The sequence below is a fragment of the Macaca fascicularis genome, chromosome 6 (genome assembly GCF_037993035.2).
Source record: "Macaca fascicularis isolate 582-1 chromosome 6, T2T-MFA8v1.1".
Classification (NCBI taxonomy): Eukaryota; Metazoa; Chordata; class Mammalia; order Primates; family Cercopithecidae; genus Macaca; species Macaca fascicularis.
The window spans coordinates 188,678,193-188,692,641 of NC_088380.1; the positions used below are offsets into that span (position 1 = coordinate 188,678,193).

A 14,449-nucleotide genomic window follows, 5' to 3' on the forward strand; every position below is an offset into this window, starting at 1 on the left:
GTCTAATAAGAGGAGGGCTAAGTTTTGACTTATAAGTAGGTTTTGCTAGGGGATCATACGGTGAACTGTGGTGGGGAAGTATCCTAGTATGTTGGAGAATTTGAGTATTTGTGATGGGTTTTTCACTTTTAGTTTGTTGGTTATAAGGGCGAGGTCTAGGGCTGTTAGGAAACCGAGAGCAGTTGCGTCTAGGGCTGAGAGTTTGAGATAGAAGGGTGTTGTTGGCTGGGGGAGTGAGGTAGGGGGGATATTACTGGTGATAAGGAATCCCGTGATTATACTGCCTATTTAATTGGGTTTAGTAGGGCGGGGTTGTTTTCGTTGATGTTTATTAGGGCTGGGAAGCGGGGTTGTCCTGTTAGGGTAAGGAGAATGGTTCGAGTACTGTAGGCGCTTGTTAGGGAGGTGGCGATGAGAGTAATAAATAGGGCTCAGGCGTTGGTATACGACGTATTTGTGGCTTCGATAATGAGATCTTTGGAGTAGAAGCCTGTGAGGAAAGGCATTCCTGTGAGTGCTAGGTTGCCAATAACTAGGGAAGTTGAGGTGAGGGGCAGTGTTTTAAACAGACCTCCTATTTTTCGAATGTCCTGTTCGTTGTTTAGGTTATGAATAATGGATCCGGAGCACATAAAAAGTACAGCTTTGAAGAAGGCATGGGTGCAGATGTGTAGGAATGCTAGGTATGGTTGGTTAATACCAATGGTGACTATTATTAGGCCTAGTTGACTTGAGGTAGGGAAGGCCACGATTTTTTAAATATCGTGTTGTGTGAGGGCACAGATGGCTCTGAATAGAGTAGTAATGGCTCCCAGGCATAATGTGAGGTTTTGGATTAGTGTATAGTTTTCTATCAAAGGGTGGAAACGGATGAGTAGGAATACTCCGGCAACAACTATGGTGCTGGAGTGAAGTAGAGCTGAGACTGGAGTTGGGCCTTCTATGGCAGAGGGCAGTCGGGGTGAAGGCCAAATTGGGCTGATTTTCCTGTTGCTGCTAGGAGAAGGCCTATTAGTGGAAGGAGGTTTGAGTTGGAGTTTAGGGCTAATATCTGTTGAAAGCCTCATGAGTTGTAATGCAGGAGGAATCGTGTCATAGCTAGGATAAGACCAATGTCGCCAATACGGTTGTATAGGACTGCTTGGATGGCTGCTGTGTTGGCGTCCGCTCGAGCGTGTCATCAGCTAATTAGGAGGAAGGATATTAATTCCTACGCCTTCCCAACCGATGAAGAGTTGGAAAAGGTTGTTAGCAGTAACTGGAATTAGTATGGCAGCGAGGAAGATAAGGAGATATTTGAAGAGTTGGTTAATGTTTGGATCTGAGCTTATGTACCATAGCGAGGATTCTATAATGGATCAGGTGATGAACAGTGCGATTGGAATAAATATTATGGAAAAGTAATCTAGTTTAAAGCTTAGTGTTAGATCTAATGTCTGGGCTGTTATTCAATGTCAACTTCACATGGTTGTTTCTTGGTTGAAGAAAATGTAGAAAGTTGTTGGAAGAAGGCTAGTAATAAAAGCATATGTTACAGTTGTTTTTACATAATTTGGATATGAGCGTGTTTTGTCAGGGTTGATGAGGGTGGCAAAAATTGGAAGAGTTAGGGAGGCGAGGGTTGTTGTTATAACAGGGGTACACACGATTGTTACTTTTATTTGGAGTTGCACCAATGTTTTTGGCTCCTAAGGCCAATGGATAGCTGTTAGTTATCCTTTAAAAGTTGAGAAAGCCGTAATTTTAAGTACGGAGGCATGGATTAGCAGTCCTTGCAGGTTCTCTCGGTAAATAAGAAGTGATAAGCTTCCATAGTTAGGTTCACAATCTAATGTTTTGATTAAACTATATTTACAGGGAGCAAACCCTAGAATGATATTGGGGTTGAGGGATAGAAGAATGATTGGAGCGAGGTGTATAAATACGAACGTATTTTCTCGTGTGAAGGGGGGTTTTATGTTGATTATATGATGTGTAAGTGTTCCTCGCTGCATTGTGATGAACATGTGGAGAGAGTAGAGGGCTGTAATTAGTATGTTGAGTCCTGTTAGTACAATAGTCATATGGGATCAGGAAAATGAGGCTGCGATTACAAAGAGCTCACCTAGTAGGTTGATAGTGGGGGGTAGGGCAAGATTAGTAAGGTTTGCTGTGAACCATCTAAAGGTTATTAATGGGAGTAGGGTTTGAAGTCCTCGGGACAGTAGTAGGATACGGCTGTGGGTACGTTCATAGTCTGAGTTAGCTAGGCAGAAATAGATGGAGGAGGTGAGTCCATGGGCAATTATAAGGATAAAATTATGATGAATGCATGGGCCGTTACAATAACGTTGTAAATATGGTCGTTACCTAGTAGATTGCCGGGTTGACCTAGTTCAGCTCGAAGAAGAAGGCTTAGAGCTGTACCTAGGATTCCAGCTCATGCACCAAATAGTAGGTATAGAGTCCCAATGTCCTTATGGTTTGTTGAAAAGAGTCAACGGTTGATGAGCATAGGTAGAGATAGAGAGAAGGGAAGGGTAAAGTGGCTGAGTAAGCATTAGGCTGTAAACCTAAAGACAGGGGTCTAGTCCTCCTTTGACCAGCCCGGAGGTGATTTTCACATTGAATTGCAAGTTCAAAGGAGCAGCTTTAAAAGTTTCTGCCGGGGCTTCTCCCGCCTTTTTTCCCTGCGGCGGGAGAAGTGGATCAAAGCCAGTTGATTAGGGTATTTAGCTGTTCACTAAATTTTTGTGGGTTCGAGTCCCGTTGATCTAGTGAGGGCTTAGCTTAATGAAAGTAATTGATTTGCGTTCAATTGATGCAGAGTAGGTGTTTGCAGTCCTTATGTACTTCAGAAATTAAGTATTTACACTTACTAAGGGCTTTGAAGGCTCTTGGTCTTGTTTAACCTAAATTTCTAGTGGATAGCCAAAATTAGGGCGGAGGTTGGTAGTAAAAGGGTAGAGGCAATGACGAGTGGGGGAATAAGGAGTGTAGGTTTTGTGTTTTCGAATTGCCATATTATTTTTGTGTTGTTGGATGTAGGAAATAGTGTTAGGGAGATGGTATAGATTAGGCGTATAGAGAAATACGGGTTAAGCAGAGTTCTGATAATTATGATAGAGGGGATGAGAAAGTGATTGTTTATTGTGAGTTCTTGAACGGTAATTCATGTAGGTAGGAAGCCGGTTAGAGGGGGTAAGCCCCCTAGGGATAGGAGGGTGGATGCTCTTAGTGGTGCTAGACAGGTTGATTTGTTTCAGGTGTGGGATAGTATGAGGGTGGTGGTGTTTGAGTTTAGGTTGAGGGTCAGGAATATGGTAGTTGTTAGGATGATGTCTATGGTGAAGTAAAGAATTGTGATAGTTGGGTTATATACTAGTGTTCTTATTATTCAGCCTATGTGAGTGATTGAAGAATATCCTAGGATTTTGCGTAATTGTGTTCGGTTGAGACCTCCTCAGCTGCCTACTGTGATAGATAGGGTAGAGGGAGTTAGGAGGATATGGGTGTTGATTGATGGGTGAATTTGGTATATGATTGAGATGGGGGCTAGTATTTGCCATGTAAGGAGGAGTAGGCCAGAAGTTAGGGATGTTCCTTGGGTAACTTCTGGGACTCCAAAGTGGAAGGGGGCTATTCCTAGTTTGATGGCAAGGGCAGCCCAGTGCAGAACACGGTGGTGGTGCTTTCGGTGGGGGTGGGGGTGGGGGTGGGGGTGGGGGTGGGGGTGGGGGTGGTGTGTTTGGGTGTGTGGGTGTGTGGTTGTGTGGGTGTCTTGGGGTGTGTGTGCGTGTGCGCGGGCGCGCGCGCGCGCGCTGTGTTGGGGAGTGGGGTGGGGGATCAAGCGGGGGTCGGGTGGTGGAAAAGCGTGAGAGCTCTGCCGGGGCTGCTCCCAGAGCCTTGGCCGCTGCCCGCACGGCCGCGCATGCGCAGTAGACGGTCCCCCTCCTGGAACCTGGGCCGGCTCTGGAATCCCCGGGATGGATGCTCAGTTCTCCTCGGTGTGGAGTCTCCGGCCGCCGCCGCCGCGCCCAGACCGGGAAGGCAGGAATGCCAGGCTGGTCAGCCCGGAGGGAAAACAGGCCTCTCCACACCGAGCCAGGTGCTCACCGCGAAAGGGAGGCCACCGCCCCGCCCCCGATCCCGTCCCCAACCCCGCGTCCTAAAGCTCCTCCAGCAGAGCCCGGTACTCCTCGTCGCTGAGGAGTAGCGGTTCCAGCAAAGCGGGCTCTCCCACGTCCTGCAGCTCCGTCGGGGCCTCCGTTTCCAGCAAAGGTTGCCCCTGCTGCAGAAACTCGGGGGTCTCCAGGAGCTCATCCAGCAGGCTGCAGGGGAGTGCAGACGAGCGCCCAGGCTCCTGGAGCGGCGGGGAGGGCGCCCGGATGGCTTGCATCTGCTCCTGCCCCGCGGAGGCCTCCGGGGGCGCGGGCCCCGGAGGTGGAGCTGCCCCGACTTGGGGCTCCCACGCCGCCCCGGCGACCTGGGGCCCCTGGCCCCAGCCCCACCACGGACTCCCCTGGGACGTGGGCGGCGCCAGCACACCCTGGCCCTGCGGCTCAGCTCCAGCGGGCCCAGGCTGTCCCACCGAGCAAGGGCCCGGCAGGCTGTGGTGCTGCGGGTCCCGATCCCCCCGCCATTGGCTCGGGCGCGGAGGCCACCCCCGGGGAGTCTGAGGGTGGGAGAGCGCCCCTTCCGGAGTCGCCAGGGCAGCGTAGGAAAAATCCCAATCCCCGCCTGCCGGGGCGGGATGGGAGATCCCTGCTGCCTGCGCAGCCTGGCTGGGCTGCAGCGGGGCGACGGCCCCTGCTCCCTGGCCCACGAAAGCCCCCGGTGGGAGAGTCCAGGGCGCGCAGGGCACGTGGGGGGCGGGAAGCCCCGTTCCCCACGCCCCGGTGTGGGTGGAGGCGACCGGCGAGGGAGCGGGGGGACACCCGCCGGGGGCCGCGTCGCCCGGGCCGCCTGCGTGCGCCGGTGCCCCGCCACCCTGGCCTGGGTGCCTGGCCCTCCGGTTCTGAAACCAAATCTGAATCCGGGACTCCGGGAGGCCCGTCTCTCTGGCCAGTTCTTCCCGGGTGGCGATGCCTGGAAAGCGATCCTGCTGGAAGGCTCGCAGGAGCAGGGCGGTCTGGGACCGGGTGACGGCGGTCCGCTTTCGCCTGCCTTCTTGCGGGCCGCGTTTCCCGGGCCAGGGCCGAGATTCCCGCCGGTGCTGCCTCAGCTGGCGCGATCTCTCGTTCTGAAACCAAATCTGGACCCTGGGCTCCGGAATGCCGATGGCCTGGGCCAGCTCTTCCCTGGTGGCGATGCCCGGGTACGGGTTCCGCTCAAAGCAGGCTCGCAGGGCCTCCCTCTGGCTCGGGGTCCAAACGAGTCTCCTTCGCCGTCCTCGTCCTCGGGCTCCCGCCGGGAGGGCGCCGTCGCCGGGTGTCGGGAGAGCCATCGCGGGGAGACCTGGCCGGAATTTCGCGGACAGACACGGGCAGAGAGAGGCCGGCGGGCTCCAGTGCCCCTCAGTCGGCCCGTGCACGGCGAGCAGGTCCGGCCAGGAGGCCGGCCCAGCCGGCCAGCGGCCCTTATAAAGGCCCACAGGCTCCGCCCCTTCAGGAATGCCGGAGGAGCCCAGGGCAAGCCCGCCCTCGGAAGCCGGGACCCACAGGGCCCAGGTCACTGTGGCCTGGGTATGGGTGGGGCCGGAGAAGCCCCGGAAGTGGGGAGTGGGGTGGGGGGAGTGGTTGATGATTTTTAGGATTGGGTTGGATTTGCGTAGTGGAATCATGGGTGCTTTTGTAGTTGAGGTACAACGATGGTTTTTCGTATCATTGGTTATGGTTGGAGTCCATATGGAAGCAATGACATATGTTTTATCGACATTAAGTGTATTATTGGTTATGGGGTTTGTAGGTTTTTCTCCTAAGCCCTCTCCTATTTATGGGGGTTTAGCGTTAATTGTTAGTGGTGTGATTGGTTGTGTGATTATTTTCAATTATGGGGGGGCTTATATGGGTTTAATGATATTTTTAGTTTATCTGGGGGGTATAATAGTTGTCTTTGGTTATACTACAGCAATGGCCATTGAAGAGTATCCTGAGACATGGGGCTCAGGGCTTGAGGTTCTAGGGGGTCCTTTGGTAGGATTAATGATGGAGGTAGGGCTGGTTTTATGGGTTTTAAGTTTGGATGAAGAAGTGGTGGTGGTTAATTTCAATAATATGGGTAACTGGGTGATTTTTGAGGGGGAGGGGTCGGGGTTAATTCGAGGTGACTGTATTGGTGCGGGTGCCTTGTATGATTACGGGCGTTGGTTAGCGGTGGTTGCTGGTTGAACATTGTTTGTTGGTGTATACATTGTGATTGAGATTACTCGGGGTAATAGGTTATATTATTAGAAGTAGGGTCAGGATAGGGGGGATGAGGAAAGAGAGGAAGTAGAGTTTGATTATGCCTCTCTGGGTGGTTACAGTTGTGGAAGCGGTAATATGTGTTTGTGAGATTATTTCGGGTATAGATTTTTCTAGCCATGTTGAGTCTAATAAGAGGAGGGCTAAGTTTTGACTTATAAGTAGGTTTTGCTAGGGGATCATACGGTGAACTGTGGTGGGGAAGTATCCTAGTATGTTGGAGAATTTGAGTATTTGTGATGGGTTTTTCACTTTTAGTTTGTTGGTTATAAGGGCGAGGTCTAGGGCTGTTAGGAAACCGAGAGCAGTTGCGTCTAGGGCTGAGAGTTTGAGATAGAAGGGTGTTGTTGGCTGGGGGAGTGAGGTAGGGGGGATATTACTGGTGATAAGGAATCCCGTGATTCTACTGCCTATTTAATTGGGTTTAGTAGGGCGGGGTTGTTTTCGTTGATGTTTATTAGGGCTGGGAAGCGGGGTTGTCCTGTTAGGGTAAGGAGAATGGTTCGAGTACTGTAGGCGCTTGTTAGGGAGGTGGCGATGAGAGTAACAAATAGGGCTCAGGCGTCGGTATACGACGTATTTGTGGCTTCGATAATGAGATCTTTGGAGTAGAAGCCTGTGAGGAAAGGTATTCCTGTGAGTGCTAGGTTGCCAATAACTAGGGAAGTTGAGGTGAGGGGCAGTGTTTTAAACAGACCTCCTATTTTTCGAATGTCCTGTTCGTTGTTTAGGTTATGAATAATGGATCCGGAGCACATAAAAAGTACAGCTTTGAAGAAGGCATGGGTGCAGATGTGTAGGAATGCTAGGTATGGTTGGTTAATACCAATGGTGACTATTATTAGGCCTAGTTGACTTGAGGTAGGGAAGGCCACGATTTTTTAAATATCGTGTTGTGTGAGGGCACAGATGGCTCTGAATAGAGTAGTAATGGCTCCCAGGCATAATGTGAGGTTTTGGATTAGTGTATAGTTTTCTATCAAAGGGTGGAAACGGATGAGTAGGAATACTCCGGCAACAACTATGGTGCTGGAGTGAAGTAGAGCTGAGACTGGAGTTGGGCCTTCTATGGCAGAGGGCAGTCGGGGTGAAGGCCAAATTGGGCTGATTTTCCTGTTGCTGCTAGGAGAAGGCCTATTAGTGGAAGGAGGTTTGAGTTGGAGTTTAGGGCTAATATCTGTTGAAAGCCTCATGAGTTGTAATGCAGGAGGAATCGTGTCATAGCTAGGATAAGACCAATGTCGCCAATACGGTTGTATAGGACTGCTTGGATGGCTGCTGTGTTGGCGTCCGCTCGAGCGTGTCATCAGCTAATTAGGAGGAAGGATATTAATTCCTACGCCTTCCCAACCGATGAAGAGTTGGAAAAGGTTGTTAGCAGTAACTGGAATTAGTATGGCAGCGAGGAAGATAAGGAGATATTTGAAGAGTTGGTTAATGTTTGGATCTGAGCTTATGTACCATAGCGAGGATTCTATAATGGATCAGGTGATGAACAGTGCGATTGGAATAAATATTATGGAAAAGTAATCTAGTTTAAAGCTTAGTGTTAGATCTAATGTCTGGGCTGTTATTCAATGTCAACTTCACATGGTTGTTTCTTGGTTGAAGAAAATGTAGAAAGTTGTTGGAAGAAGGCTAGTAATAAAAGCATATGTTACAGTTGTTTTTACATAATTTGGATATGAGCGTGTTTTGTCAGGGTTGATGAGGGTGGCAAAAATTGGAAGAGTTAGGGAGGCGAGGGTTGTTGTTATAACAGGGGTACACACGATTGTTACTTTTATTTGGAGTTGCACCAATGTTTTTGGCTCCTAAGGCCAATGGATAGCTGTTAGTTATCCTTTAAAAGTTGAGAAAGCCGTAATTTTAAGTACGGAGGCATGGATTAGCAGTCCTTGCAGGTTCTCTCGGTAAATAAGAAGTGATAAGCTTCCATAGTTAGGTTCACAATCTAATGTTTTGATTAAACTATATTTACAGGGAGCAAACCCTAGAATGATATTGGGGTTGAGGGATAGAAGAATGATTGGAGCGAGGTGTATAAATACGAACGTATTTTCTCGTGTGAAGGGGGGTTTTATGTTGATTATATGATGTGTAAGTGTTCCTCGCTGCATTGTGATGAACATGTGGAGAGAGTAGAGGGCTGTAATTAGTATGTTGAGTCCTGTTAGTACAATAGTCATATGGGATCAGGAAAATGAGGCTGCGATTACAAAGAGCTCACCTAGTAGGTTGATAGTGGGGGGTAGGGCAAGATTAGTAAGGTTTGCTGTGAACCATCTAAAGGTTATTAATGGGAGTAGGGTTTGAAGTCCTCGGGACAGTAGTAGGATACGGCTGTGGGTACGTTCATAGTCTGAGTTAGCTAGGCAGAAATAGATGGAGGAGGTGAGTCCATGGGCAATTATAAGGATAAAATTATGATGAATGCATGGGCCGTTACAATAACGTTGTAAATATGGTCGTTACCTAGTAGATTGCCGGGTTGACCTAGTTCAGCTCGAAGAAGAAGGCTTAGAGCTGTACCTAGGATTCCAGCTCATGCACCAAATAGTAGGTATAGAGTCCCAATGTCCTTATGGTTTGTTGAAAAGAGTCAACGGTTGATGAGCATAGGTAGAGATAGAGAGAAGGGAAGGGTAAAGTGGCTGAGTAAGCATTAGGCTGTAAACCTAAAGACAGGGGTCTAGTCCTCCTTTGACCAGCCCGGAGGTGATTTTCACATTGAATTGCAAGTTCAAAGGAGCAGCTTTAAAAGTTTCTGCCGGGGCTTCTCCCGCCTTTTTTCCCTGCGGCGGGAGAAGTGGATCAAAGCCAGTTGATTAGGGTATTTAGCTGTTCACTAAATTTTTGTGGGTTCGAGTCCCGTTGATCTAGTGAGGGCTTAGCTTAATGAAAGTAATTGATTTGCGTTCAATTGATGCAGAGTAGGTGTTTGCAGTCCTTATGTACTTCAGAAATTAAGTATTTACACTTACTAAGGGCTTTGAAGGCTCTTGGTCTTGTTTAACCTAAATTTCTAGTGGATAGCCAAAATTAGGGCGGAGGTTGGTAGTAAAAGGGTAGAGGCAATGACGAGTGGGGGAATAAGGAGTGTAGGTTTTGTGTTTTCGAATTGCCATATTATTTTTGTGTTGTTGGATGTAGGAAATAGTGTTAGGGAGATGGTATAGATTAGGCGTATAGAGAAATACGGGTTAAGCAGAGTTCTGATAATTATGATAGAGGGGATGAGAAAGTGATTGTTTATTGTGAGTTCTTGAACGGTAATTCATGTAGGTAGGAAGCCGGTTAGAGGGGGTAAGCCCCCTAGGGATAGGAGGGTGGATGCTCTTAGTGGTGCTAGACAGGTTGATTTGTTTCAGGTGTGGGATAGTATGAGGGTGGTGGTGTTTGAGTTTAGGTTGAGGGTCAGGAATATGGTAGTTGTTAGGATGATGTCTATGGTGAAGTAAAGAATTGTGATAGTTGGGTTATATACTAGTGTTCTTATTATTCAGCCTATGTGAGTGATTGAAGAATATCCTAGGATTTTGCGTAATTGTGTTCGGTTGAGACCTCCTCAGCTGCCTACTGTGATAGATAGGGTAGAGGGAGTTAGGAGGATATGGGTGTTGATTGATGGGTGAATTTGGTATATGATTGAGATGGGGGCTAGTATTTGCCATGTAAGGAGGAGTAGGCCAGAAGTTAGGGATGTTCCTTGGGTAACTTCTGGGACTCCAAAGTGGAAGGGGGCTATTCCTAGTTTGATGGCAAGGGCAGCCCAGTGCAGAACACGGTGGTGGTGCTTTCGGTGGGGGTGGGGGTGGGGGTGGGGGTGGGGGTGGGGGTGGGGGTGGTGTGTTTGGGTGTGTGGGTGTGTGGTTGTGTGGGTGTCTTGGGGTGTGTGTGCGTGTGCGCGGGCGCGCGCGCGCGCGCTGTGTTGGGGAGTGGGGTGGGGGATCAAGCGGGGGTCGGGTGGTGGAAAAGCGTGAGAGCTCTGCCGGGGCTGCTCCCAGAGCCTTGGCCGCTGCCCGCACGGCCGCGCATGCGCAGTAGACGGTCCCCCTCCTGGAACCTGGGCCGGCTCTGGAATCCCCGGGATGGATGCTCAGTTCTCCTCGGTGTGGAGTCTCCGGCCGCCGCCGCCGCGCCCAGACCGGGAAGGCAGGAATGCCAGGCTGGTCAGCCCGGAGGGAAAACAGGCCTCTCCACACCGAGCCAGGTGCTCACCGCGAAAGGGAGGCCACCGCCCCGCCCCCGATCCCGTCCCCAACCCCGCGTCCTAAAGCTCCTCCAGCAGAGCCCGGTACTCCTCGTCGCTGAGGAGTAGCGGTTCCAGCAAAGCGGGCTCTCCCACGTCCTGCAGCTCCGTCGGGGCCTCCGTTTCCAGCAAAGGTTGCCCCTGCTGCAGAAACTCGGGGGTCTCCAGGAGCTCATCCAGCAGGCTGCAGGGGAGTGCAGACGAGCGCCCAGGCTCCTGGAGCGGCGGGGAGGGCGCCCGGATGGCTTGCATCTGCTCCTGCCCCGCGGAGGCCTCCGGGGGCGCGGGCCCCGGAGGTGGAGCTGCCCCGACTTGGGGCTCCCACGCCGCCCCGGCGACCTGGGGCCCCTGGCCCCAGCCCCACCACGGACTCCCCTGGGACGTGGGCGGCGCCAGCACACCCTGGCCCTGCGGCTCAGCTCCAGCGGGCCCAGGCTGTCCCACCGAGCAAGGGCCCGGCAGGCTGTGGTGCTGCGGGTCCCGATCCCCCCGCCATTGGCTCGGGCGCGGAGGCCACCCCCGGGGAGTCTGAGGGTGGGAGAGCGCCCCTTCCGGAGTCGCCAGGGCAGCGTAGGAAAAATCCCAATCCCCGCCTGCCGGGGCGGGATGGGAGATCCCTGCTGCCTGCGCAGCCTGGCTGGGCTGCAGCGGGGCGACGGCCCCTGCTCCCTGGCCCACGAAAGCCCCCGGTGGGAGAGTCCAGGGCGCGCAGGGCACGTGGGGGGCGGGAAGCCCCGTTCCCCACGCCCCGGTGTGGGTGGAGGCGACCGGCGAGGGAGCGGGGGGACACCCGCCGGGGGCCGCGTCGCCCGGGCCGCCTGCGTGCGCCGGTGCCCCGCCACCCTGGCCTGGGTGCCTGGCCCTCCGGTTCTGAAACCAAATCTGAATCCGGGACTCCGGGAGGCCCGTCTCTCTGGCCAGTTCTTCCCGGGTGGCGATGCCTGGAAAGCGATCCTGCTGGAAGGCTCGCAGGAGCAGGGCGGTCTGGGACCGGGTGACGGCGGTCCGCTTTCGCCTGCCTTCTTGCGGGCCGCGTTTCCCGGGCCAGGGCCGAGATTCCCGCCGGTGCTGCCTCAGCTGGCGCGATCTCTCGTTCTGAAACCAAATCTGGACCCTGGGCTCCGGAATGCCGATGGCCTGGGCCAGCTCTTCCCTGGTGGCGATGCCCGGGTACGGGTTCCGCTCAAAGCAGGCTCGCAGGGCCTCCCTCTGGCTCGGGGTCCAAACGAGTCTCCTTCGCCGTCCTCGTCCTCGGGCTCCCGCCGGGAGGGCGCCGTCGCCGGGTGTCGGGAGAGCCATCGCGGGGAGACCTGGCCGGAATTTCGCGGACAGACACGGGCAGAGAGAGGCCGGCGGGCTCCAGTGCCCCTCAGTCGGCCCGTGCACGGCGAGCAGGTCCGGCCAGGAGGCCGGCCCAGCCGGCCAGCGGCCCTTATAAAGGCCCACAGGCTCCGCCCCTTCAGGAATGCCGGAGGAGCCCAGGGCAAGCCCGCCCTCGGAAGCCGGGACCCACAGGGCCCAGGTCACTGTGGCCTGGGTATGGGTGGGGCCGGAGAAGCCCCGGAAGTGGGGAGTGGGGTGGGGGGAGTGGTTGATGATTTTTAGGATTGGGTTGGATTTGCGTAGTGGAATCATGGGTGCTTTTGTAGTTGAGGTACAACGATGGTTTTTCGTATCATTGGTTATGGTTGGAGTCCATATGGAAGCAATGACATATGTTTTATCGACATTAAGTGTATTATTGGTTATGGGGTTTGTAGGTTTTTCTCCTAAGCCCTCTCCTATTTATGGGGGTTTAGCGTTAATTGTTAGTGGTGTGATTGGTTGTGTGATTATTTTCAATTATGGGGGGGCTTATATGGGTTTAATGATATTTTTAGTTTATCTGGGGGGTATAATAGTTGTCTTTGGTTATACTACAGCAATGGCCATTGAAGAGTATCCTGAGACATGGGGCTCAGGGCTTGAGGTTCTAGGGGGTCCTTTGGTAGGATTAATGATGGAGGTAGGGCTGGTTTTATGGGTTTTAAGTTTGGATGAAGAAGTGGTGGTGGTTAATTTCAATAATATGGGTAACTGGGTGATTTTTGAGGGGGAGGGGTCGGGGTTAATTCGAGGTGACTGTATTGGTGCGGGTGCCTTGTATGATTACGGGCGTTGGTTAGCGGTGGTTGCTGGTTGAACATTGTTTGTTGGTGTATACATTGTGATTGAGATTACTCGGGGTGAAGGCCAAATTGGGCTGATTTTCCTGTTGCTGCTAGGAGAAGGCCTATTAGTGGAAGGAGGTTTGAGTTGGAGTTTAGGGCTAATATCTGTTGAAAGCCTCATGAGTTGTAATGCAGGAGGAATCGTGTCATAGCTAGGATAAGACCAATGTCGCCAATACGGTTGTATAGGACTGCTTGGATGGCTGCTGTGTTGGCGTCCGCTCGAGCGTGTCATCAGCTAATTAGGAGGAAGGATATTAATTCCTACGCCTTCCCAACCGATGAAGAGTTGGAAAAGGTTGTTAGCAGTAACTGGAATTAGTATGGCAGCGAGGAAGATAAGGAGATATTTGAAGAGTTGGTTAATGTTTGGATCTGAGCTTATGTACCATAGCGAGGATTCTATAATGGATCAGGTGATGAACAGTGCGATTGGAATAAATATTATGGAAAAGTAATCTAGTTTAAAGCTTAGTGTTAGATCTAATGTCTGGGCTGTTATTCAATGTCAACTTCACATGGTTGTTTCTTGGTTGAAGAAAATGTAGAAAGTTGTTGGAAGAAGGCTAGTAATAAAAGCATATGTTACAGTTGTTTTTACATAATTTGGATATGAGCGTGTTTTGTCAGGGTTGATGAGGGTGGCAAAAATTGGAAGAGTTAGGGAGGCGAGGGTTGTTGTTATAACAGGGGTACACACGATTGTTACTTTTATTTGGAGTTGCACCAATGTTTTTGGCTCCTAAGGCCAATGGATAGCTGTTAGTTATCCTTTAAAAGTTGAGAAAGCCGTAATTTTAAGTACGGAGGCATGGATTAGCAGCCCTTGCAGGTTCTCTCGGTAAATAAGAAGTGATAAGCTTCCATAGTTAGGTTCACAATCTAATGTTTTGATTAAACTATATTTACAGGGAGCAAACCCTAGAATGATATTGGGGTTGAGGGATAGAAGAATGATTGGAGCGAGGTGTATAAATACGAACGTATTTTCTCGTGTGAAGGGGGGTTTTATGTTGATTATATGATGTGTAAGTGTTCCTCGCTGCATTGTGATGAACATGTGGAGAGAGTAGAGGGCTGTAATTAGTATGTTGAGTCCTGTTAGTACAATAGTCATATGGGATCAGGAAAATGAGGCTGCGATTACAAAGAGCTCACCTAGTAGGTTGATAGTGGGGGGTAGGGCAAGATTAGTAAGGTTTGCTGTGAACCATCTAAAGGTTATTAATGGGAGTAGGGTTTGAAGTCCTCGGGACAGTAGTAGGATACGGCTGTGGGTACGTTCATAGTCTGAGTTAGCTAGGCAGAAATAGATGGAGGAGGTGAGTCCATGGGCAATTATAAGGATAAAATTATGATGAATGCATGGGCCGTTACAATAACGTTGTAAATATGGTCGTTACCTAGTAGATTGCCGGGTTGACCTAGTTCAGCTCGAAGAAGAAGGCTTAGAGCTGTACCTAGGATTCCAGCTCATGCACCAAATAGTAGGTATAGAGTCCCAATGTCCTTATGGTTTGTTGAAAAGAGTCAACGGTTGATGAGCATAGGTAGAGATAGAGAGAAGGGAAGGGTAAAGTGGCTGAGTAAGCATTAGGCTGTAA

General features: G+C 51.1%; 2 protein-coding genes across 2 annotated transcripts; both read right to left on the minus strand.

Annotated features, from left to right (window-relative positions):
* Positions 1–4,147: 4,147 nt before the first annotated feature.
* LOC135971170 (double homeobox protein 4C-like) lies at positions 4,148–5,479 on the minus strand. The gene has a single exon (XM_065545988.2). It carries the CDS (start codon positions 5,423–5,425, stop codon positions 4,148–4,150), a length of 1,278 nt encoding a protein of 425 aa, XP_065402060.1. The 5' UTR covers positions 5,426–5,479.
* A 5,177-nt stretch (positions 5,480–10,656) lies between these two features.
* On the minus strand, positions 10,657–11,988 carry LOC135971171 (double homeobox protein 4C-like). Its single transcript, XM_065545989.2, has one exon. It carries the CDS (start codon positions 11,932–11,934, stop codon positions 10,657–10,659), a length of 1,278 nt encoding a protein of 425 aa, XP_065402061.1. The 5' UTR covers positions 11,935–11,988.
* Positions 11,989–14,449: the final 2,461 nt, after the last annotated feature.

What these genes read in the sequence shown, in the direction of transcription:
- LOC135971171 (XM_065545989.2), bottom strand. Translation starts at nt 11,934, where the DNA reads ATGGCTCTCCCGACACCCGGCGACGGCGCCCTCCCGGCGGGAGCCCGA.
- LOC135971170 (XM_065545988.2), bottom strand. Translation starts at nt 5,425, where the DNA reads ATGGCTCTCCCGACACCCGGCGACGGCGCCCTCCCGGCGGGAGCCCGA.